The sequence below is a fragment of the Mustelus asterias genome, unplaced genomic scaffold, assembly GCF_964213995.1.
Source record: "Mustelus asterias unplaced genomic scaffold, sMusAst1.hap1.1 HAP1_SCAFFOLD_176, whole genome shotgun sequence".
Classification (NCBI taxonomy): Eukaryota; Metazoa; Chordata; class Chondrichthyes; order Carcharhiniformes; family Triakidae; genus Mustelus; species Mustelus asterias.
In genome coordinates, this window is record NW_027590178.1 from 453060 (window position 1) to 478239 (window position 25180).

Genomic DNA, 25180 nt, shown 5'->3' on the forward strand with positions numbered 1-25180 from the left:
GGGGCAATTTTTTCACACACAGGGTGGTGAGTGTCTGGAACGAGCTGCCAGAGGCAGTAGTAGAGGCGGGTACAATTTTGTCTTTTAAGAAGCATTTACATGGGTACGATGGGTATAGAGGGATATGGGCCAAATGGTGGCAATCGGGATTAGCTCAGGGGTTTAAAAAAAAAGGGTGGCATGGACAAGTTGGGCCGAAGGGCCTTTTTCCATGCTGACTCGATGAATCTATGACTCTACTCTCAGCAGGATTCCCAGCCTTTGACCTGCTCTGGGAGCCACAGTATTTATATGGCTGGGCCCCGGTTCAGTTTCTGCTCAATGGTGACCCCCAGGACGTCGATAGTGGGGGAGGGGATTCTGTGATGGTTACGCCATGGAATGTCTGGACCACACTCGGAGCACCGTGCACAGTTCCGGTCTCCCTATCCCCTCGGTTAGACCCACACTCGGAGCACCGTGCACAGTTCCCGTCTCCCTATCCCCTCGGTTAGACCACACTCGGAGCACCGTGCACAGTTCCCGTCTCCCTATCCCCTCAGTTAGACCCACACTCGGAGCACCGTGCACAGTTCCGGTCTCCCTATCCCCTCGGTTAGACCCACACTCGGAGCACCGTGCACAGTTCCCGTCTCCCTATCCCCTCGGTTAGACCACACTCGGAGCACCGTGCACAGTTCCAGTGTCCCTATCCCTCGATTAGACCAACACTAGGAGCACCGTGCACAGTTCCGGTCTCCCTATCCCCTCGATTAGACCACACTAGGAGCACCGTGCACAGTTCCAGTGTCCCTATCCCTCGATTAGACCACACTCGGAGCACCGTGCACAGTTCCAGTGTCCCTATCCCTCGATTAGACCCACACTAGGAGCACCGTGCACAGTTCCAGTGTCCCTATCCCTCGATTAGACCCACACTCGGAGCACCGTGCACAGTTCCCGTCTCCCTATCCCTCGATTAGACCCACACTAGGAGCACCGTGCACAGTTCCCGTCTGCAGATTAGGAAGCAGGGCAGAACGTTGAGAAAAATAGCCTTTATTATATAAATAGATCAGTCAATTCACATGACAAAACATTTAAAATATGTTAAATATAAATTTAAATTTCAAATATATTAAATAATCCAACACAGATTCTGTGGAAATCAACCGGGGCGCCCTTAGGACAAGATGAAAGGTCAGAGTTCACGTAGGCCTCAGGCCTCGCAGGATTGGTCACACAAGAATCGCAGAGCCACCCTTGCAAGGGTGGAAGGTAACAGTTCAATTAGGCCGCAGGCCTCTACATTGGCAAAATTCACTGTCCGTGCCAATGAGGTGGCCATTTTGGTTGCCATGGGGAAGCAGCCATTTTGGTTTGCCTATGGGGAAGCGCGGCCATTTTGGTTTGCTAAGTCACGCCCCCCGCCCCACTGCAGCCCCGATTGGCCACGGTTCACTCGATGACAATGGAGTCGACAGCCTGGTACTGGATGAGCCAATAGGGGTAGCACTGGGCGCTGTCGAAGAGGACGTAGATGGTGGGGCGGTCCAGGGAGTTGACGCAGGAGTCGAAGCGGCCTCCGGCCGGCTGGGCGGGGGCCAGGGACGGGGGCCCGGGGGCGTTACGGCTGCCCAGGGCGCTGCGGCCCGTCAGCACCTTGGCCAGGAACATGTGGAGGAGGGGAACCCGGCGGGGGGACAGGCGGCGGGGGCGAACGGGCAGGGCGAATTCGTGGGAGTAGCGCGCCCTGGTGGCAAAGTAGCTCCCGCGACCGTAGAGGCAGCCATTGCGGCCGCTTAGCCCCGGGTCAAAGTTGTGGCAGCCGATGGAGCTCGCCGACTCCGCTGACGTCCCGTGGAAGAGGTGGCGATCCCAGCATCCCGAGGGGCACTCTTCCCACAGCCTCTGGTGGAATTGGGCACGGCATCTTGAGGGGGAGGGAGGAGAGAGAGAGGGAGGGAGAGAAAAATCAGTGACCATTCGACTGCATGCCAACCCCATTCTCCCGTCACGTCCATTACAACCTTTGAACCCCGGCAGGCCACAGCAGAGGGGCAGCTCGGCCCCAAATGAAGCCTGGGCCTTGCCTGGCGATGCTAAGGGGTTTCTATGTTCCTCCCACATTCCAAAGACAGCTCCCCATTCCCCCTCCACCATCCCCCATCTGACTGGAGGCCTGAGACCTTAAATTTCATTAACATTAAATTGCCCCTTAGTGTCCAAAGATGTGCAGGTTAGGTGGATTGGCCATGCTAAATTGTCCCTTAGTGTCCAAAGATGTGCAGGTTAGGTGGATTGGCCGTGCTAAATTGCCCCTTAGTGTCAGGGGGACTAGCTAGGGTAAATGCGTGGGCTTGTGGGGATAGGGCCTGGGTGGGATTGTGGTTGGTGCAGACTCGATGGGCCGAATGGCCTTGTTCTGCACTTTAGCATTCTATGTTCTATGTTATCTGTCAATTATATTAACAATTTGGATGAGAATTTTGGAGGCATGGTTCGTAAGTTTGCAGATGACACCAAGATTGGTGGCAGAGTGGACAGTGAAGAAGGTTATCTTGGATTGCAATTGGATCTTGATCAATTGGGCCAGTGGGCTGACGAATGGCAGATGGAGTTTAATTTAGATAAATGTGAGGTGATGCATTTTGGTCGATTGAATCATGGGCTGGACTTACTCAGTTAATGTCAGGCGCCTGTTCGGGTAACACGGAGGGAGAATTTAGCATGGCCAATGCACACTAACCAGCAGGTTTGTCAGACTGTGGGAGGAAACCGGAGCACCCGGAGGAAACCCACGCTGACACGGGGGGGGGGTGCAGACTCCGCACAGACATGGACAAGTTGGACTAAAGGGCCAGTTTCCATCCTGTAAATCCCCGACTAGGCCGCAATCGAGGCCTGCGCCGACTCCCAGCCCCAGCTAGGCTGCAATCGAGGCCTGCGCCGACTCCCAGCCCCAGCGAGGCCGCAATCGAGGCCTGTGCCGACTCCCAGCCCCAGCTAGGCCGCAATCGAGGCCTGCGCTGACTCCCAGCCCCAGCCAGGCCGCAATCGAGGCCTGCGCCGATTCACAGCCCCAGCGAGGCCGCAATCGAGGCCTGTGCCGACTCCCAGCCCCAGCCAGGCCACAATCGAGGCCTGCGCCGACTCCCAGCCCCAGCGAGGCCGCAATCGAGGCCTGCGCCGATTCCCAGCCCCAGCGAGGCCGCAATCGAGGCCTGCGCCGATTCCCAGCCCCAGCTAGGCCGCAATCGAGGCCTGCGCCGATTCCCAGCCCCAGCCAGGCCACAATCAAGGCCTGCACAACAAGAGGTTAAGGGTTGCAGAGTCTAGGGGTGCAGCGGGGGGTGGGAATGGGAGCCAGGGGTTTCGACCGCCCTCCCTCCCCCCTCTGATGGCGGGGTCACCGGTCCCTCCCCCTCCCCCCACTCAGGAAAAGCCCGCTCACTTGGCATATTTTTCCCAGAGTGCCGCGTTCTGGATTCGGTAGATGTGGGCGATGATAAACTTGGACTCGCTGATGGTTTGGTGAAACATCCAGTACACCATCTGGTACTCCGAGTCTGCCAGCGCAAGCGGGACCCACCCCACCCCCTGGCTCTGGGGGTAGGCCACCCAGGAGGCGGGCAATTCGACACCTGGGGCTGCAGCGTCCCCCCCGGGGCTGGCCGTGTGGTGGAGCGGTTCTCGCCGTGTGGTGGAGCGGTTCTCGAGGGAGGTCGGCAGATGGGAGAGTCCTGGCGAGAGAGAGAGAGAGAGATTCACCATTAGATACATCCGTTAGACCCACACTTGGAGCACCGTGCACAGTTCCGGTCTCCCTATCCCCTCGGTTAGACCCACACTCGGAGCACAGTGCACAGTTCCCGTCTCGCTATCCCCTTGGTTAGACCACACTCGGAGCACCGTGCACAGTTCCGGTCTCCCTATCCCCTCGGTTAGACCCACACTCGGAGCACCGTGCACAGTTCCGGTCTCCCTATCCCCTCGGTTAGACCCACACTCGGAGCACCGTGCACAGTTCCAGTCTCCCTATCCCCTCGGTTAGACCCACACTCGGAGCACCGTGCACAGTTCCGGTCTCCCTATCCCCTCGATTGGACCACACTCGGAGCACCGTGCACAGTTCCCGTCTCCCTATCCCCTCGGTTAGACCACACTCGGAGCACCGTGCACAGTTCCCGTCTCCGTATCCCCTCGGTTAGACCACACTCTGAGCACCGTGCCCAGTTCCCGTCTCCCTCTCCCTCAGTTAGACCACACTCGGAGCACCGTGCACAGTTCCAGTCTCCCTATCCCCTCGGTTAGACCACACTCGGAGCACCGTGCACAGTTCCCGTCTCGGTATCCCCTCGGTTAGACCACACTCGGAGCACCGTGCACAGTTCCCGTCTCCCTATCCCCTCGGTTAGACCCACACTCGGAGCACCGCGCTCAGGTAGGGACCCACCTCAGATAGGGGACCATTTCCAGCGGCGAGCAGAACACGGGGCGACGGCAGATTTTGCGATACACCCCATTGGTCAAATCGCTCTCGCTCAGGTCCACCCAGTTGATGACGAACTCCGTGCCGTCCCACGCGAAGCGGAACCGTTTCTGTTCAAGCTTGTAGGATTCTTCAATCTCTGAGGCGAGGGGCTGAGGGAGGAGGAGGGAGGGGGAGGGAAAACAGAGGCACGCACAGATTAACGAAAGGAACCCACTCCCATGCCGCTGCCGCCATCGAGCGCGCAGGAATGTGCAAATTCGGGGCACGAATCAGCCATTCCGCCCCTCCACCTCTACTATCCCATTTGATAAGATCAGTTTGTCCTCTCCCCCCTCCTCCCCGCCATTAACCCTCGACCTCCCCCTCCCCTCCCATCCATCCTCCTCTGCCTCGAATATATTCAGCGCCCCTCCGTCCCCGCTGCTCTCCGTGGGGGCCGAATGAATCCCGCAGACTAATCACTCTCTGAGCGAGTCTTCCTCATCGCCCTCTTCAATGAGATCGGAGAGTCGCTCCTCCGTGCAGCTTTTGACATCCTGAGTAGGATAGGCGTGTCAAACTCCTTGGTAGGCCGAGATTGAAGCCTAGTCCCTGTGTATCACAACTCACACAGGGATGGAGTGGGGCCTAATTCCTTAATAGGCCCAGTTTGAAGCCTCAGCCTTGAGGGACACTGAGAAGGTACTCTTTCTCTCTGGGCTCCCCGGCACAGTACAGCCGCTCCAGTTGGTGCTGGGCCAGCTCCGGCAGGCTGATCCACTTGGCGGGGCGGCGTCGGAGCAGCTGCCAGTGGTAGGGGAAGCGGGTGTGGTGACGAGGGCAGCTTGGACCCAGCTCGCACTTGCCCAGCAAGTGTGGCTGGCAGATGTCCGAGTGCCAACACTGGTGGACGTGGAGGCGGGGCGGGCCGTCCGAGGACCCCCGCGGGCAGCGCTCGGAGGGGGGCAGGGGGGGGAGCAGGGGAGGGGACAGGTACGGGGTGGAGTCATCTGGTTCGACCGGGCCTGAGAGAGGGGGACAGGGAGAGAGTAGAGGGGGGGAGAGGGAGAGAGACGGGGGGGGGGGGGGGGGGAGAGAGAGAGAGGCGGGGGGGGTGGGGAGAGAGAGAGGCGGGGGGGGTGGGGAGAGAGAGAGAGGCGGGGGGGGTGGGGAGAGAGAGAGGCGGGGGGGTGGGGAGAGAGAGAGGCAGGGGGGTGGGGAGAGAGAGACGGGGGGTGGGGGAGAGAGAGGCGGGGGGGTGGGGGGAGAGAGAGGCGGGGGGGTGGGGAGAGAGAGAGGCGGGGGGGTGGGGAGAGAGACGGGGGGTGGGGGGAGAGACGGGGGGAGAGAGAGACGGGGGTGGGGGAGAGAGAGACGGGGGGTGGGGGAGAGAGACGGGTGGTGGGGGAAGAGACGGGGGGGTGGGGGAAGAGACGGGGGGGTGGGGGAAGAGACGGGGGGGTGGGGGAAGAGACGGGGGGGTGGGGGAAGAGACGGGGGGGTGGGGGAAGAGACGGGGGGGTGGGGGAAGAGACGGGGGGGTGGGGGAAGAGACGGGGGGGTGGGGGAAGAGACGGGGGGGTGGGGGAAGAGACGGGGGGGTGGGGGAAGAGACGGGGGGGTGGGGGAAGAGACGGGGGGGTGGGGGAAGAGACGGGGGGGTGGGGGAAGAGACGGGGGGGTGGGGGGAGAGAGACGGGGGGGTGGGGGGAGAGAGACGGGGGGGTGGGGGGAGAGAGACGGGGGGGTGGGGGGAGAGAGACGGGGGGTGGTGGAGAGAGACGGGTGGTGGGGGAGAGACTGGGGGGTGGGGGAAGAGACGGTGGGGTGGGGGAAGAGACGGGGGGGTGGGGGGAGAGAGACGGGGGGGTGGGGGGAGAGAGACGGGGGGTGGGGGGAGAGAGACGGGGAGGTGGGGGGAGAGAGACGGGGAGGTGGGGGGAGAGAGACGGGGAGGTGGGGGAAGAGAGACGGGGGGGTGGGGGGAGAGAGACGGGGGGGTGGGGGGAGAGAGACGGGGGGGTGGGGGGAGAGAGACGGGGGGGTGGGGGGAGAGAGACGGGGGGGTGGGGGGAGAGAGACGGGGGGGTGGGGGGAGAGAGACGGGGGGGTGGGGGGAGAGAGACGGGGGGGTGGGGGGAGAGAGACGGGGGGGTGGGGGGAGAGAGACGGGGGGGGTGGGGGGAGAGAGACGGGGGGGGGTGGGGGGAGAGAGACGGGGGGGGGTGGCGGGAGAGACGGGGTGGGTGGCGGGAGAGAGACGGGGGGGTGGGGGGAGAGAGACGGGGGGGGTGGGGGGAGAGAGACGGGGGGGGGGGGGGAGAGAGACGGGGGTGGGGGAGAGAGAGACGGGGGGTGGGGGAGAGAGAGACGGGGGGTGGGGGAGGGAGAGACGGGGGGTGGGGGAGGGAGAGACGGGGGTGGGGGAGAGACGGGGGTGGGGGAGAGACGGGGGGGTGGGGGGAGAGAGACGGGGGGGTGGGGGGAGAGAGACGGGGGGGTGGGGGGAGAGAGACGGGGGGGGGGGGTGGGGGGAGAGAGACGGGGGGGTGGGGGGAGAGAGACGGGGGGGTGGGGGGAGAGAGACGGGGGGGGTGGGGGGAGAGAGACGGGGGGGTGGGGGGAGAGAGACGGGGGGGTGGGGGGAGAGAGACGGGGGGTTGGAAACTTATCAGCCGTGATTAAATGGTGGAGGAGACTCGATGAGCAGAATAGCTGAATTCTGCTCCTGTATCTTATGGTCTTTTCAGTTTCACGCTCACTGTTAGCTACAGTATTTACACTAGTTCCCCCGCTCTTTATTAGCTTGTGTCCGTATTAGTTTCAGCATTCCAATGATTCACAATTAGCATTTAACTGATTAACCAATAAGTATTTAATTGTAAATAACTACAGTTATACAGATGATAAAATTAGGAATATCCATTACAATTACAGAGCAGCAACATTAACCCTTTCTCTTCCAAGACTCAATAACACAGATCATGTCACATACTGAGCAGTATTCAGTTAAAACTAGCACAGAGCAGACAACACAATATTAGTTTAAATTGCAATAATAGATGATATGAACAGTTTGTTCTGAAGAAATGATACTGATTAGAAAGTGATTAATTCATAGTCTTTGAAGAATTTCCCCGGTTCAATGTGAAGCTTTTAATGGTGTAGAATATCTACCCACTTTTCAGCACCGGCATCTGCAACTGTAGATGGATGAAAAGCAACAATCTGACAAACACCAGGTAATATCTGTCACGGTAAAATAAACAGTTTGATAAATAATGGGAATATCTGACATCATGCATCTGTCCTGAGATCTTTGGGATAATCCAAAATAAATCATACATTCAGAAATTAAATAAAGCTGAGGTGAGTGTGCAGGGACAGAGTGAAATTGTGAATTCTAGCTTTCTATGCTGCAGCTCTGTATCTGCTCAGTGAGATATAAGGAACAAGGAAAGAGGGAACAGCATTTCCGAGGCTCCGATCCTGTGCAATCCTGCACCAGTGTTCCTTTGTTGCTTTCGTTCGAGGGATGTCAGTTTCAGAGGAAATGTTATCACTGTTGTCCAACTTAAATCATTTGGTTGTGGGGTGCTGAGAATTCATTCACCGCTGTAATGCATGGGTTTGTGATGTGTGTTTCTGTGGGTGTATGGCTGCGTGTTATGTGTATTTCAGAGAGATTCTGTGTTTCTCTCTGTAAGTCTCTGTGTCTCAGTACGGGTTAGGTTGATTGGCCAGGTTCAAAATTGCCCCCGAGTCCTGAGATGCGTAGGTTAGCGGGATTAGTGGGTAAATATGTGGGGGTAGGGTCTGGGTGGGATTGTGGTCGGTGCAGACTTGATGGGCCGAATGGCCTCCTTCTGCATTGTAGGGTTTCTATGATTTCTATGATGAGTGTGGAAGTGTCTGGGTTTGTATGTGTGTGTTTGTGAGAGTATGTATCTCTGTGCCCGTGAGCATGTGTGAGAGTTTGTCAGTGTGTGAATGAGTGTGTGGGTGTCAGTTTGTGTGTGTGTGCCTGGAGGGATGTGTGTAGGGTGCACAGATGCGTGTATGTGTATGATTATGTGTCGTTTTCCATGATTGTGCCTCTCTGTGTGTTGCTCTGTGTGTCTCTCTGTGAGCGTGTGTGTGAGATTGTGATTGTGTGTTTTTGTGTGGGAATGTCAGTGCCTCTGTGTGATTGAGATTATAAATCAGAAACACATTCCACCTTTGGATTGGAATCACTTTAATCAACCTGTGCATTCGGGATTGTAACAGTTCCAGAAACAATTGCAGTAACATTTACCGTGTGTGTGTGTTGTGGGTTAAGGAATGGAAACCCTGCTTCACCAGAGTCAACACTGAAACTTTCCCAGATAAATATGTGGGAACTTTTATTGAGGTTGATAATTGGCAGGGTAAACGGGGGGCGAGAGTGGAATGAGAGAATTTGGATTCCAACTGAGCTGCTCTCTGTATCACCAAAACCTGTGCAATTGGAAAGCAAGAGTTGCAAAAGGGGAATAGTTTGTTTGGAAATTATTTTCTGTTCGAACACGGACAAAATGTGATTGAAGGTTGTAATTGTGTCTCAAAATGTTTGTGTTTCCAATTTTCAGAGAACCAGTCTGTGAGATTGAGACAATTATCTTGGAAACGTTAAAAGAACCGTTCGCAAGATCCCCTGTGGAAGATTAAACACTGAATGTCTGACACAGGAATTACAGAGTGCAGCAGAGTTTACCCACTCCCATTCTGAATGGGATCAGTGTCTGATAACTGCACCAAATGTACACATTACAGTCTGAGATCATCCCCAACTACAATCTCCAGACAATATCTCCCATAGGGAATGGGGGAACAGAGTTCATGTACAGTGTCTGGTGATAAAAGGGTTAATTCACCAGCCGGGGTTCCTGCTGCAAACTCCAATCCCTGTCAATATTGTTCAATATTCACGCTGCAGGAACCGGTTCCCAGATGCAGACATGGGACTTACTGAACTTGTCTGAGGCTCACAGAGAGCAGCGCCTGCAGTAGCTGTGAGCCGCCAGCAGGTGGTGGCATTGTGTCACTTTAATCACCAGATAGTGAAAGAGGTTCTGAGGAGAGGCTGGTGGAGCCTTTAATTCATTCACAGAGACAGAGAGGAAACTCTGACAAGATTGACCAATCTGCCCCCTGCTGGGTACTGTCAGAATCACACACACACTGTTCTCTCTCTGGAGAATGATCTCTGCTGCTCCATTTTGAAAGGAGGTTGAAGACTCTGTTGCTGAGAACACTGACAACACATTGCTGCTTAAACACTGGTTTGCAGCAATCTTTCCTTCAATGTGGAGACTAAAACTACAACAGTTTTCCAGCTGGGAAACCAGGTAAGCAGGGAAATCAGTGCCAGGCTGGAGGGGCTGATGGAATAGGGAGGGAGAGGGGCAGGAATGAAGGGTTTGGAAGGAGCTGTCGAAGATCTTCACAATTCAGGATTTCACTGTAACCGGTGGAGCAGCAATGTTTATAGATTGAAATGTTCACACTCCCACTGTCAGTCCCGGTCTGGATCCCTGCAGCAACTCCAGCTGTCTCTTCCCATTTGGACTGAACTGATTCCACCCCAGCCTGAAACAGATTAAAGATGAAACAGGAAATAAACAGATTGAACAAGAGTAAATAACAGGAGACTGGAGTTAATGGGACAAATCTTCTGGTCTCTGGATCGCCAGAGACCAGACACACATCCGAAGATGAGCATCGGGACCCTGTGGATGTCCTGACGCACTGATCTACCTGGGAATTGTCCCAGAGGTATTAACTACGATTGGGGAACTCCCCTGCTGCAGTTAGAGTCAGATACTTGGGACAGATCCACAAAGTTTACCTGGATAGTTACTCAGGTAATGTTAGACAGCTCACCGCCTGGGCTAATACCTGAATAGCACACCCGAGTCCCCCAATCACTTCCCACTGATCCCCATACTCCACCTCCCACAGTCTGACTAGACCCACTCATAGAGTCACAGAGGTTTACAGCATGGAAACAGGCCCTTTGGCCCAACTTGTCCATGCCACCCTTTTTTAAAAAACACCCGAAACCACAGTTCCACCCATATAGACTCAGTGGCCGAACCCTCGGATATATCCCCTCTCAGTACGGCCGTGATGCTTTCCCTAATCAAAAGTGCAACTCCCCCTCCTCTCTTACCTCCTGTTCTATCTTTCCGATAGCACCTGTACCCTGGAACATTGAGCTGCCAGTCCTGTCCCTCCCTTAGCCATGTTTCAGTAATTGCTATAATATCCCAGTCCCATGTACCCATCAATGCCCTGAGTTCATCTGCCTTGCCCGTCAGGCCTCTTGCATTGAAATAAATGCAGTTTAATCTGGACTTCCCTTGCTCTGTCTTGCTTCTGTCTGATCTGTCTGGTACTAGGATTACTGACACTGCCTTTGCTAATTTATGTGCTCTCTTTAACTTCCGTGCTGTCCTCAACCTTCTCTTCTGTCTCCCTACTGCTTTGGATCCCACCCCCCGGCCAACCTCGTTTAAACGCTCCCGAGCTGCTCGAGCAAATCTCCCCGCCAGGATGTTAGTCCCCCTCCAGTTCAAATGTAACCCATCCCTCTTGAACAGATCAGCCCTTCCCCAGAAAAGATCCCAATGATCCAAAAATCTAAATCCCTGCCCCGTGCACCAGCTCTCAAGCCAGTCATTCATCTGCCTAATCCTCCTATTCCTACTCTCACTAGCACGTGGTACCGATAGTAGTCCTGAAATTACTACCTTCGAGGTCCTACACGTTAGCCTTCTGCCCAACTCTCTGTATTCACATTTCAGGACCTCATCCCTTTTCCTACCTATGTCGCTGGTACCAATATGTACAACGACCTCTGGCTGCTCACCCTCCCCCTGAAGAATGTCCTGCAATCGCTCAGAGACGTCCTTGACCCTGGCACCAGGGAGGCAACACACCATCCTGGAGTCTCGATTGCAGCCACAGAAACGCCTGTCTGTGCCTCTAACTAGCGAGTCCCCTATTACTACTGCTCGCTTGCTCTTTGCCCGACCCTGTCCCACAGCAGAACCAGCTGTGGTGTCACAGGCCTGGCTGCTGCTGGTATCTCCCCCTGACAGGCTATCACTCCCGTAAATCATCTCTCCCTCCCCTCCAGCCCGACTACCTCCCACTAGCCCTTGAACAAATCTGACTAAACCTCCCAACTTGGCCTCATCCGTCCCACCCTCTCCTGACCTGACACAGAAACATGGAAGATAGGAGCAGGAGGCGGCCATTTGGCCCTTTAAGCCGACTCCACCATCCATCACAATCATGGCTGATCGTCCAACTCAAAAGCCTAATCCTGCTTTCTCCCCATAACCTTTGATCCTGTTCACCCCAAGTGCTATATGCAGCCGCCTCTTCAATACATTCTTGACTATATCTCTGACTTAAACTGATTACTCAAGAAGCAAACCCAACCCACTACTCTCCAAAGCTAGAAACCAATCCCAACCCCCGACCACGCAACCAAATCTAACTGGACACCCAACATTACCAACTCCCAGTCACCATCCAAACTGCTGATTAACCCTCCAACCCAACACAACACAACTCGACCACCCTCCCGACACCCAGAACTAATCCTTGAACCTCTCCTCAGCTCCCTGACTAACCATTCATCCAGCGACACACCAACCCATTCACTCCCGCAATCAACTAACACTTATGGAGCTCCCCGGGGTCACTGTGCTGTAAATAAGGTGTGCTCGCTCTACCGCGACTCTGCTCTGCTGTGCTGGAGCTCCCCGGGGTCACTGTGCTGTAAATAAGGTGTGCTCGCTCTACCGCGACTCCACTTTGCTCTGATGGAGCTCCCCGGGGTCACTGTGCTGTAAATAGGGTGTGTGCTCTCTCTTCCCCGACTCTAGTCTGCTGTGATGGAGCTCCCCGGGGTCACTGTGCTGTAAATAGGGTGTGTGTTCTCTCTTCCCCGACTCCACTCTGCTCTGGTGGAGCTCCCCGGGGTCGCAGTGCTGTAAATAGGGTGTGTGCTCTCTCTTCCCCGACTCTTGTCTGCTCTGATGGAGCTCCCCGGGGTCACTGTGCTGTAAATAGGGTGTGTGCTCTCTCTTCCCCGACTCTTGTCTGCTCTGATGGAGCTCCCCGGGGTCACTGTGCTGTAAATAGGGTGTGTGCTGTCTCTTCCCCGACTCTTGTCTGCTCTGATGGAGCTCCCAGGGTCGCAGTGCCGAAGATCCTGGGAGAAATATGCAGCAGTTTCAGGTTGGGAGAATTTTTAAACATACCGGCAATCTGCTTACCACTGCTGCTGCTTGGAAGATTCAGACCCATTTATATTTTAAATCCATTTAAATTTTAATTGTTACACTAAAAATTAACACAAACACTCACCAGATCACCTCCAGACTCCTGCAGGTCAGTATGAGGCGGCGGAGAGCAGGGACAGATTGATCTGTGAAGGAGTTTGATCCCAGGGACAGAAACCTCAGTGACTGGTTTGTACTGAGAGCGGAGGCGAGATCCTCAGCACAAGAATCTGTGAGAGCGTTCTTAACCAGACTGGAGACCAGAGAGAGGAATAACAGGAATCAGGCTCAATCCCCAGTGTTTTAAATAATACTGTTAATAACAATAATAATGTATTGTATCAGACATTCCAAAAACACAACCTGCATTTCTGTAGAATGAGGAAATACTCAATGCTGAAAATGAAATATAAATAAACTGGAAATGCTCAGCAGGTTCGCTAAATACATGTGAAGAGAGAAACAGGGGTAAAGTTTGAGCTTCCATTGGAACTGGGAACGGGCAGTGAATTGACAGGTTTGAAGTGACAGCGGTGGGTGGCTGGGGAAGAAACAAAGAAAGGACAAACTGGAATTACAGGAGTGATTAAATGATAAAAGTGATGATGGGACAGGACCATAATCACAGGATCCCCATGTCCTTACTCGGAGTGGCTCGGGAGGGACATGGGATGGTCAGTGGTTTGGGAATGCAGTTTGTGGTGAGGTTGAAGATAATGGCTGTGATTTTACCAGAAGCTCTGAAGTCCCAGCATGGGGATTGGAAATGGGTGGTGTGTCCGTGTGGGCAGGATAGGCAGAGTTATGAAGGAGATATTGTCAGAGGCGGACAATTAACGGCTGGCAGGCAGGGGGAGCTGCCCACTGAGGCAGCCTGGGCACGGGGCAGTCCCGGTTCAGGCAATGCTGGCACCATCTCCAAAGGCAGCCAGCAGGACTTTCAAACACAGCAGCTCTGGAGGGAGCAGCGAGGGAGCTCTGCTTACTGAATGAGGGACTGAAATGTCAGAAAGCAGAGCAAGGGTTGCCCCCCACCCCCCTCCCGCCCCCCACCCCACCCCCCCACCCCCACCCCCCCCCCCACCCCCCCACCCCCACCCCCCCCCACCCCCCCCCCACCCCCCAACCTCCCCCACTCACCTCCCCCTCCCTGGAGGGGCTCCTCCCGGCTGCTCAGGCTCAGAGGGAGGTCCTGTTCCCTCAGGATGGGAGGAGATTATCCCATCGGTACAAGCCAGTCTGGATGGAGCTTGCTGGGAGGTGAGCAGGTTTCAGACCCGTGGTTACAGAGTGGAAAAGGATCAATGTCCTGATGTGTTCTGCCACGGTGAGTGCAGCACAGCCTGATATGTGAATAAGGATGAGGGGGAAATTGTGGAAAGAACATCTCCACCCAGACACTGGCAATGCAAAGGACTTGCAGAATCTCACTGGCTGTCCTGTCTGGAGACAATACACATCTCTGTAACCTGTGCTTAATGCTCCCTTCTCTCACATTATCTGTCTCTTTAAGACCTGGTTGGCTGTAGGGATTCACATTCTAATCAGTATTCTGGAACTTGATTTTGTGTCTCTGTGTCCTGTTTGAGAGCAGATTTCCACTCCATCTGACGAAGGAGCAGCGCTCCGAAAGCGAATGGTATTTGCTACCAAATAAACCTGTTGGACTTTAACCTGGTGTTGTTAAAACTCTTACAATGCAAAGGCAGCAGCATTGACTGTCAGAGACATGTCCGTTAGGCTGACACCAGCATAGGCTGGAGCAGGGCTGACCAACATATTCACTGGGCAAACACACGTCAATGTTTTTCTCACTCAAGCGGCCGATGAGTAAATTTCAGAATGATAAAGTTTGGCACCGCAGAAATTTCAATTAAAAACTAAACTGAGATATGAAAAGAAACAACTTGCTGAGCACAATAATGAGTAATAAATAAAGATGTTTATTAGAGTTTAATCCTCATCAATCACAAATTGTTTCTCTCCCACATTTGCTGCAGATTGGCTCAAAAACCAATCAGCAGCAAACATGGGAAAGAAACGGGATGTGATTGGAGGAGCAGCTCCATGCAGATTCTTCCATTCAAACTGAACTGTGTGACTGAGATTCTGGAAACTCGCTCCGGGGGCCGCATTGAGGGGCTTCGAGGGTCACATTCACCCCTTGGTTCACACGTTGGACAACCCTGGGCTACTGCATGTGTTTGATGGGTGAGTAACAATTTATGTGTTTGGAAAGAGAGCAAATATCATCAGGGAACGAGTGAAGAAGAGTGGAGACATCCAGGTCTTGCCATCCTTACACCAATGGAAGATGAAGTGCTGGATCAGGAAGGCCTGGGGGCAGAGTGGGTAATTACTGCTGGTGAGATGGGTTGAGTGGGTGGCCTAATGAATGGGCACAGGAGAGCGTCTGGTGAGGACAAAACATAGAGCTTGTTTATCCATCACTGGTCACAGAGAGCAGTCTGAAGGACGTATTGGGATAGGAACAAAATAACTAGGAGCAGCAGAAGGTCATTCAGCCCCTCGAGCATACTCCATCACGGCTGATCTAATTATAGTCTCAACTCTTTTCCCCGTAACCCGTGATTCACTTCTCAATCCAAAATCATTCTTAACTCAGCCTTGAATATATTCAATGACTCTGCCGCCACGAGTCTCCAGGGAAGAGAATTCCACTGACCAGCCACCATCTAAAAAATAAATTTCTCCTCATCTCAGTCTTAAGGGACTGACAATTACATTTTAAAATCTGTCCCCTTGTTCTGGTCTCTCTTACAAGAAGAAACAGCCTCTCAGCAACCACCCTGTCTCATCCCCTCAATGCGATCACCGTTTAATCTTCTGAACTTTCATAGATATTGCTCCAATCTGCTCAAATTTCCCTCGTAAAATAAACCTCTCCATCCCAGGAATCAGCCGAGTGAACTTTCTCTGAACTGGTTCCAATACAATTCTATCCTTTTGTAAGTAAAGAGCTCAACACTGTACACATCACTCCAGTTGTGGAGCCTCCCTGAGCCTCTCCACATCCCCTTGAAACATCTTTGCATCCTCCTCACAATTCAGATTTTCACCTCGTTTTCCATTATTCGCAAATTTGGAAATATTATATTTGATCCCCACATCCATATCATTGATGTAGATTCTGAATAGCTGAGACCCAAACACTGATCCCTGCCGTACTCCACTAGTTAGAGGCTGTCAACCCAAAAGTAACCCATTTATTCCAACTCCTTGTTTCTGTCCACTAACCAGTTCTCAGTCCATGCTGGTATATTCCTCCCAATCCCACGTGCTCCAATTTTATTTAATAACCTCTTGTGTGTGAATCATGCAACTATAGAATCCCTAGTGTAGGAATCGTCATTCGGCCCATCGAGACACACTGACAGAGTAACTTACCAAGGTCCGCTCCCCATAAACTCACTAATTTACTGGGGCTAATCCACCTAACCTACATATCTTGGGACACGAAGGGCAATTTTACCATGGCCAATCCATCTACCATGCATATCTTTGGAGTGTGGGAGGAAACCGGAGCACCCAGAGGAAACACACGCAGACACGGGGAGAATGTGGGAACTCCACACAGTCACCCAAGGCTGGAATTGAACCCGGGCCCCTGGCTGTGATGCAACAATGTTAACCACCGTGTCACCGTGCCAGCCTTTCATAAATCCATGTTGGCCCTGTCTAATCCTGCCATTAATTTCAAAGTGTTCTGTTATCACTTCCTTTATTACAGATTATTATAGGATTTCCATACCATCAATGTCAGACTAATAGATCTGCAGTTGCCCGGGTTCCCGTAACCCACATATTTACGCCGCTAATCCCCCTAACCTACACATCTTGGACACTAACGGGCAATTTAGCACGGCCAATCCACCCAACCTACACAGTTTATTTGGACTATGGGAGGAAACAGGAGCAGCCGGAGGAAACAGGAGCAGCCGGAGGAAACAGGAGCAGCCGAAGGAAACCCACACAGACACGGGGAGAACGTGAAAACTCCACACACAGTCGCCCAAGGCTGGAATGAATCCGGGTCCCTGACGCTGTGAGGCAGCAGTGCCAACCCCGGTGCCACATCTTCACTTAATCTAATACACTCCTTGAATTAGCAACGGCTGGAACACTTCTGCTGCTCTTCTCCAAATGAAAGGAATCTATTTTTGTTGGAAACGCCACACATTTGCACATCACCATGTCTAAAACAGCTTGTTGTGTGATTGGCACTGGAACGTGCTTCTCCAAGAAATTGCTTGAATAGATTCTGTGAACGAATCTTCTTTTCAACTTTTGACAATCCGAGCGATTTATACAGTAAATGGAAGAAGCCACAGGAGCATTGACCTACAGAGGGATCTGTGTGTACAAGTCTACAGATCCCTGAAAGTGGCAACACTGGTGGATGAGGTGGTCAAGAAGGCAGACAGCATGCTTGTCTTCATCGACCAGGGCATCGAGTGTAAAAGTTGTCAAGTTATGTTACGGCTGTATGAAACTTCAGTTGGCCACATTTGAATATTGCTTGCAGTTCCGTTCGCGACACGACCAGAATGATGTGGATGCTTTGGAGAGGGTGCAAGGAAGGTTTACCAGAATGTTGCCTGGTCAAGGACGGTTAGGTTATGAGGAGACGTTGTATAAACACAGATTGGTTCACTACAAAAAGGGAGGCTGAGGGGTGACCTGATGGAGGTGTCCACAATTATGAGAAGCATCAATATGGTGGATAGTCAGAGACTTTTCTCCAGGGTGGAATGATCAACTACAAGAGGGCACAGGATGAAGGTGAGAGGGGCAAAGTTTGGAGGGAGGTGTGTGGGGTAAGTTTTCACCCAGAGGGTGGTGGGTGCCTGGAAGGCACTGCCAATGGAGGTGGCAGAAGCAGGCACGTTTCCAATGTCCAAGGTGCATCTTGGTAGATACATGAACAAGAGACAAACAGAGGAATAGAAACCACAAATTGGCAGTAGGTTCTGGGTCTGAATAAGCGTTAGGAGGCGCCACAGGCTTGGTGGGCTGAAGGGCCTGTTACTGTGCTGTGCGGTTCTTTGTTCTTCTTTGTATATGAAGATTAAAATCACCCGTGGTTATTGCAATATGTTTTTACAAGGCCCCATTATTTTTCCTGTGTACTGTGTCGGAGATTGTGACTGTTGTTAGGAGCCTATAAATGATTCCCACAAGTGATCTTTTAACTTTGTTAAATCTTATCTCTATCCAAACTGATTCTGCATCTTGAACTAAGTTCATCTCTCGCTACTGTACTGACATCTGTTACTAACAGAGTGACTCCACCACCATGTCCTGTCCTCCATTTACTGTCATCCACTCACTCTCTCCCTTTTCACAGATCAATGGATGTTGTGTCCGGGGAGAGCTGTGCACATCTGAGGAGGAGGAGAGGACCTCAGAGGGTGAACCATAACCTATCCCCCCACTCCCTCAACATAAGGATTTGTGGGACTGACATCCCATTGCTCAGGGATCAGAGAGAGAAGCAACAGGAGTCAGAGGAAAAGCAGTTTTCCTTATTCATAACTGACGCCAATAGTTTTTTTATAGAAACCCTACAGTGCAGAAGGAGGCCATTCGGCCCATCGAGTCTGCACCGACCACAATCCCACCCAGGCCCTACCCCCACATATTTACCCGCTAATCCCTCTAACCTACGCATCTCAGGGGCAATTTTAACCTGGCCAATCAACCTAACCCGCACATCTTTGGACTGTGGGAGGAAACCGGAGCACCCGGAGGAAACCCACGCAGACACGAGGAGAATGTGCAAACTCCACACAGACAGTGACCCGAGCCGGGAATCGAACCCAGGACCCTGGAGCTGTGAAGCAGCAGTGCTAACCACTGTGCTACCATGCAAATACCAGTGGTGAAATTATATTGTTGAATATTCAGTTATTATAAACACAATCTCACACAGTCTGCTACTTACTGCAGTTCCTGTATTTTACAGTCCGGATTCCTCAGAGCCACAGACAGCAGTTTCACTCCTGAATCTCCCAGGTTATTGTGACTCAGATACAGATCTATCAGTGAGCGGTTTGTACTGAGAGCAGAGGCCAGGTCCTCGGCACAAGAATCTGTGAGATCGTTATCAGACAGACTGGAGATCAGAGAGAGAAACATAACAGGAATCAGGGTAAATCCACAGTGTTTTTAAGAATAAGATCATTAACAATAATAATGTACAGCGCGGGACATTCAAGAAACACAACTTCAGTTGATACAGAAGGCAAAATTCTATTGATGCTGTAAATCTGAAATATGAATAAAATATGTGGAAAATCTCAAAAGGACAGGCAGCATCTGTGAAGATAGAAACAGATTTAGTTTCAGTTCAATGAGCTAAAATTAGAAATTGGAAGTGAATTAAATTGTTTGAAGTGACAGGGAGCTGGGGATGGGCGGGTGACAAGGAAAGAACAAAATGGAAGTGCCAGACTGATTAAATGACAAAAAGGATGATGGTGAAAGGGAAGAGCTCAGGATTCCCATGTCCTTACCCTGAGTCACAGGGAGGGACATGGAATGGTCAGTGGCTCAGGAATGGAGTGTGTGGTGGGGTTGATGATGAGAGAGAAACCTTTTTCACGATGCCAGTTGTTCGGGTCTGGAATGTACAGTCTGGAAGTGTGGTGGGGGCAGGCTGATTCGAGGCATCACAGAGGGCAGTCGATGAACAATCGAATGAAACAATGTGCAAAGATACGAGGAGAAGGCAGGAGAATGAGACAAATTCCTAATCCTAGTTTGGTGAGCCGGTGCAGACACATTTCGCCTCGTGGTGCTCCGCAATAATTCTGTGAAGATAATGGTTGGAAATGTATCGGCATTTTAACTGGAAGCTGGTGATGTTGCAGTGTCGACAGGGTGAGGTAATTTAGCCAGTGTCCACAAAGGGCCATTGGTATCTCTCTCAGGTAGAATCACAGAATTGTTACAGAGCAGAAGGAGACCATTCGGCCCATGCTCTCTGCACTGACTCTCTGAATGAGCAATTTACTAAGTGTCATTCCCCCAAATTCTCCCCGTAACCCTGCACAATCTTCCTATTCAGATCATAATCCAATTCCCATTGGAAATTTTCAACTGAACATGTCTCCACCACACTCTCCGACAGTGAACTCCAGCCCTTAACCACTCGCTGCAGGGGAAGTCCCGGTTCAGGCAATGCTGGCACGGGCAGCACTTTGATAGGCGGCAGCTCTGGAGAGACCAGTGAGGAAGACCTGGTTAAGAACACAGGGCTGGAATGGGAGGAGAAAGGTTAAACTCAATTCAATGATGCACTTGGCAACACTTGGTACTCTTCCCCAAGGCTCCGCGAGTCTGGAGCAAATTTCTGTTCTCTCAGGACTGGACAGTATCTGCCACATCAATCCAAGTATATCGGGATGGAGATTACTGGAGACCTGAGTAGGCGTGGGTTATATGGTTACATGAGGCAAAAGGATGAATAACTTGCCAAGTTCTGACAAGGTGGTGAAGCATTTTATAGCATATAATCTGAGGCATATGGGGTCGAATGAGAATGAAAGTGAAATGGTAGAAAGGCCATCCCCACACAGACACAGGCAATGCCCAGACAGCAGCATCGACTGTCAGAGACATGTCAGCCTCTCTCTGCAGGGTTCTAGTTAGTCAGATAACTCTAGCACTGTGAGAATGGGATGGTCAGAGGCAAGAGGCTTTCCCTGTGTAGACATGATGGTCAGTCAGGTTCTCACCAGCACAGGCTTGTGTCTTTGATGGGAGAGTAACAATGGAACTTTATGTGCCTGTAGAAGAGAGCACGAAACGTCAGGGAATGAACTAGAAATGCTGACAGCGTCCAGATCTTGTAATCCTTCCACGTAGAATTAGCAGCGCTGGAGCTGGAGCTGGGAGAACAGCAGATAGTGTGGGAAATCGCTGATTGCGATACTGGTTGTGGAGCTGAGAGTGTGCGGTCGAATGGATGGACACAGGAGACTCTCTGGTGCCTGCAACACACAGAGCTTGTGTGCCCATCACCGGTCACATGGAACCGGCTGAAGGACGTGTTGGAATGTACATTTTGTTACAAACTATGTCTCGAAGAAATATACTGAATATTGAAGGATATTGAATTTGATGATCAGCCATGAACAAAATGAATGGTGGAGCAGGCTCAAAGGGCCGAATGGCCGACTCCTGCTTCTAGTTTCTATTTTAATCATGTTTCTCTGCAGGTTATGTTGTCGGCACCGTGCTGTCTGTAGCCGGTTTCCTTTATTGTTACTGAAGCAGTATAATTGACATAATGTTGATTTTAATCTGAACTAATGCAGTGTTCTGTTGTTTCAGTGTTTCTCCTGGGATGGCAGAGTAGAGCTTGATTGCGGGTGATTGACAGGTTATGTCATGTGACTGAGGGACAGCTATTTTTCACAGAACATTCTAGTTTCAATTCTGCTTTCAGAAGCTGCTTGAAGTTAAGACAAACAACAGTGCTGTTTCCCTCTCTGAAGTTGGAGTTTTTGCTGTTTAAGTGTTGCTGTGTTGGAAGCTGTCAGAGACTGGGGTTACCTCTCTGCGGTTGGACTGTTCGGAGGCGACATCCTTCTCTGAAAACAATTGTCTGTTGGCTCTCCGGAAGTGTTAAAAAGCTGGAAATCGGCATCACGTGAGCTTACTTGTTTTTGTGCTAAGTAATGTTGGAGAAGGGTGTATGTCTGTGGGTATTGCTTTATATTGGAACAACAGAGATAGCTAGCTGTTAAGAGTTATACTGTGTCATGTTTAAGTCTTGCAATTGGTGAAGGTTATGCTAATTCTTGTTGTTATATTCTAACTGCATTCTTAAATAAAGTGTGTTTGATAAAAGCATCCTAGTGGGTCACTTGATTCATACCTGGAGTGAAACACCTCATGCTCATCAATGCCAAAATCAAATGTAAAACCAAGGGTCCAGGCTAACTTCACAAAACACCTTGGAGTTTCTGGTCTGCATCTTAACAATTGCCTCCATTCACTCTTTACTCTTCCTCACAAATCAAGGGTTGTGTGACTGGGTGACGCGTGTCCCCCTGTAAGCATGTGAACGGGTCCTCATAGAGTCACCGTCACATTATTCCCCTACACCCAGGGCACAAAAATCAATGTGATTGACATTCCACTGCATTGGGATCAGAGAGAGAGAAATAATAGGAATCAGTGAAAATTCAGGTTCTGGTTCATAACTTCCAACCCCTGGGCCTTTATAGAGTTTTTCAGCACAGAAAGAGGCCCTTCGGCCCATCGTGTCTGTGTCAGCCATCAAGCAGCAATCTATTCTAACCCATTTCCAGCACTTGCTCCATAGCCTTGTCTGCTGCGGCATTTCAAGCGCTTGTCTGAATGCTTCTTAAATGTTGCGAGTGTTCCTGACTCCACCGCCCTTTCAGACAGTGAGATCCAGATTCCCACCACCCTCTGGGTGAAAAAACTTTTCCACAGAACCATAGAATCCCCACTGTGCAGAAGGCTCCCAATCGCCCCATCGGCTCTGCACTGACTGTCCGAAAATGCCAGGCCCACACAACTGCTTATCACTGGACATTTATCATGACAAATCCACTGAAACTACATATCTTTGGACATGAAATGATAATTTAGCGTGGTCGATCCACCTAACCTACACATCTTTGGACTGTGGGAGGAAACCAGAGTACCTGACGGAAACACGCACACACGGGGGGAACATGCAAGCTCCACACAGGCAGTCACCCGAGGCCAGAATTAAACTAAGGTCCCTGACGTTGTGAGGCAGCAATGCTAACCACTGTGTCATCTTCAATTCTCCTCTGAAACTCCTGCCCAATGCCTTAAATCTATGCCCCTGGTTATTGTCTCCTAAAACAAAGGGGAAAGGTTTATTTCTATAATTTGATACAACTCCACATGGTCATCCCCCAGCCTTCCCTGTCTGTAAAAACTAACAGGAGCATTGACATACAGATGGATCTGTGCGTACTTGTCCACTGATCCCTGAAAGTGGTAACACAGGTGGATAACTTGGTCAACAAGGCATGCAGCATGCTTGCTTCATTGGCCAGGGCATCAGGTATAAAAGTTGGCAAGTTATGTTACAGCTGTATTAAACTTTAGTTTGGCCCAACATGGAATATTGCGTGCAGTGCTGATCACCAGACAACCAGAAGGATGTGGCTGCTTTGGAGAAGGTGTAAAGAAGGTTTACAAGGATGTCGCCTGCTCTGGTTAAGGTATGAAGAGAAGTTGAATAAACTCGGATTGTTTTCACTGGAAAGACGGAGGCTGAGGGGCGACCTGATAGAGGCAGATATATGGTTGATAGTTGGGAGTCTTTTCCCCAGGGTGGAAATGTCAACTACAAGACGGGACAGTTTGAAGGCAAGAGGGGGAAAGTTTAGAGGAGACATGCGGGGAACATTTTCACAGGGGGTGGTCGGTGCCTCGAATGCACAGCCAGTGAAGTTGACGGAAGCAGGCACGTTCCCAATGTTCAAGGTTAATCTTGATAGAAACATGAACGGGAGATGAGCAGAGGAATAGAAGCTGCGTATGAGCAATAAGTACTGGGTCTGAATAAGAATGAGGAGTCGCTGCAGGCTTGGTGGGCCGAAGGGCCTGTTACTGTGCTGCATGGCTCTTTGTTCTTCTTTGTACATGAATGTTAAAATCACCCGTGATTATTGCAGAATGTTTTTACAAGACCCCATTAATATTCCTGTGTCGGAGATTCTGAATATTGTTAGGAGCCTATAAAAGATTCCCACAAGTGATCTTTTAACTTTGTTCATTCTTATCTCTACCCAAACTGATTCTGCATCTTGAACTAAGTTCAGCTCTCGCTGCTGTACTGACATCTGTTACTAACAGCGAGACTCCACCACCATGTCCTGTCCTCCATTTACTGTCATCCACTCACTCTCCCCCCTTTCACTAATCAATGGATGCTGTGTCCGGGGAGAGCTGTGCACATCTGAGGAGGAGGAGAGGACCTCAGAGGGTGAACCATAACATTATTCCCCCACTCCCTCAACATAAGAAGTTGTGGGACTGAGGGAGGGAAATTTGTTACGGCTCTTCAGGGGGGTTTAAACTAATTTGTCAGGGGAGTGGGAAAAGGAGTTGTAGTCCAGAAGTCAGTGTTGAGGGTGGTGAGGTATTGGGGAAGATATCAGGGTCAAGGGTGGGTACCGGTAGACAGGAAGGTGGGTTGAAGTGTGTCTACTTCAATGCAAGGAGCATCCGGAACAAGGTAGATGAACTTGGGGCGTGGATTGGTACTTGGGGCTACGATGTTGTGGCCATTACGGAGACGTGGGTAGAACAAGGACAGGAATGGTTGTTGGACGTTCCGGGGTATAGATGTTTCACTCAGTGTAGGGAAGCTGGTAAAAGAGGTGGAGGAGTGGCATTGTTAATCAAGGATAGTTTAACGGCTGCGGAAAGGCACTTCGAGGGGGATCTGCACACTGAGGTAATATGGGCTGAGGTTAGAAATAGGAAAGGAGCGGTCACGTTGTTAGGAGTTTACTATAGGCCCCCAAATAGTAATAGAGATGTGGAGGAAGAAATTGCTAAGCAGATTATGGATACGTGTGGGGGTCACAGGGTAGTTGTCATGGGGGACTTTAACTTTCCAAATATTGATTGGAACCTTTGTAGGTCAAATAGTTCGGATGGGGCAGTTTTTGTGCAGTGTGTGCAGGAGGGTTTCCTGACACAATACGTGAATAGGCCGACAAGAGGTGAGGTCACATTGGATTTGGTACTGGGAAATGAACCGGGCCAAGTGTTAGATTTGGTTGTGGGAGAGCAATTTGGAGATAGTGACCACAATTCGGTGTCTTTTGTTATTGCAATGGAGAGGGATAGGGCCGTACGGCAGGGCAAGGTTTACAATTGGGGGAGAGGTAATTATGAAGCGATTAGGCAAGAATTAGGGGGCATAAGTTGGGAACAGAAACTGTCAGAGAAAGGAACTAATGAAAAGTGGAACTTTTTCAAGGAACAAATACTGGGTGTCCTTGATAGGTATGTCCCTGTCAGGCAGGGAGGAAATGGCCGAGTGAGGGAACCAGGGTTCACGAAAGAGATGGAATGTCTTGTGAAAAGGAAGAGGGAAGCTTATGAAGGGATGAGGAAACAAGGTTCAGATGGCTCGATTGAGGGTTACAAGTTAGCAAGGAATGAGCTGAAAAAGGGGCTGAGGAGAGCTAGGAGGGGACACGAGAAGTCCTTGGCGGGTCGGATCAAGGAAAACCCCAAGGCTTTTTACTCTTATGTGAGGAATAAAAGAATGACCAGGGTGAGGTTAGGGCCGGTCAAGGACAGTAGTGGGAACTTGTGTATGGAGTCAGTAGAGATAGGCGAGGTGATGAATGAATAC

At 51.3% G+C, this 25180-nt stretch overlaps 2 protein-coding genes across 2 annotated transcripts in view; both read right to left on the reverse strand.

Moving 5' to 3' along the window:
- The window catches only part of LOC144485243 (NACHT, LRR and PYD domains-containing protein 3-like), a 259102-nt gene that overhangs the window by 160970 nt on the left and 72952 nt on the right, over nt 1-25180 (reverse strand). The gene's annotated exons all lie outside the window — the stretch shown is intronic.
- The window catches only part of LOC144485241 (uncharacterized), a 71315-nt gene continuing 47572 nt past the window's right edge, over nt 1438-25180 (reverse strand). Inside the window, exons 11-13 of the mRNA XM_078203457.1 lie at nt 12865-13024; nt 4436-4623; nt 1438-1912 (exon numbers count right to left, since the gene is read on the reverse strand). Coding sequence (XP_078059583.1) covers nt 1438-1912; nt 4436-4623; nt 12865-13024 — 823 coding nt within the window. The remainder of the gene's footprint in view (nt 1913-4435; nt 4624-12864; nt 13025-25180) is intronic.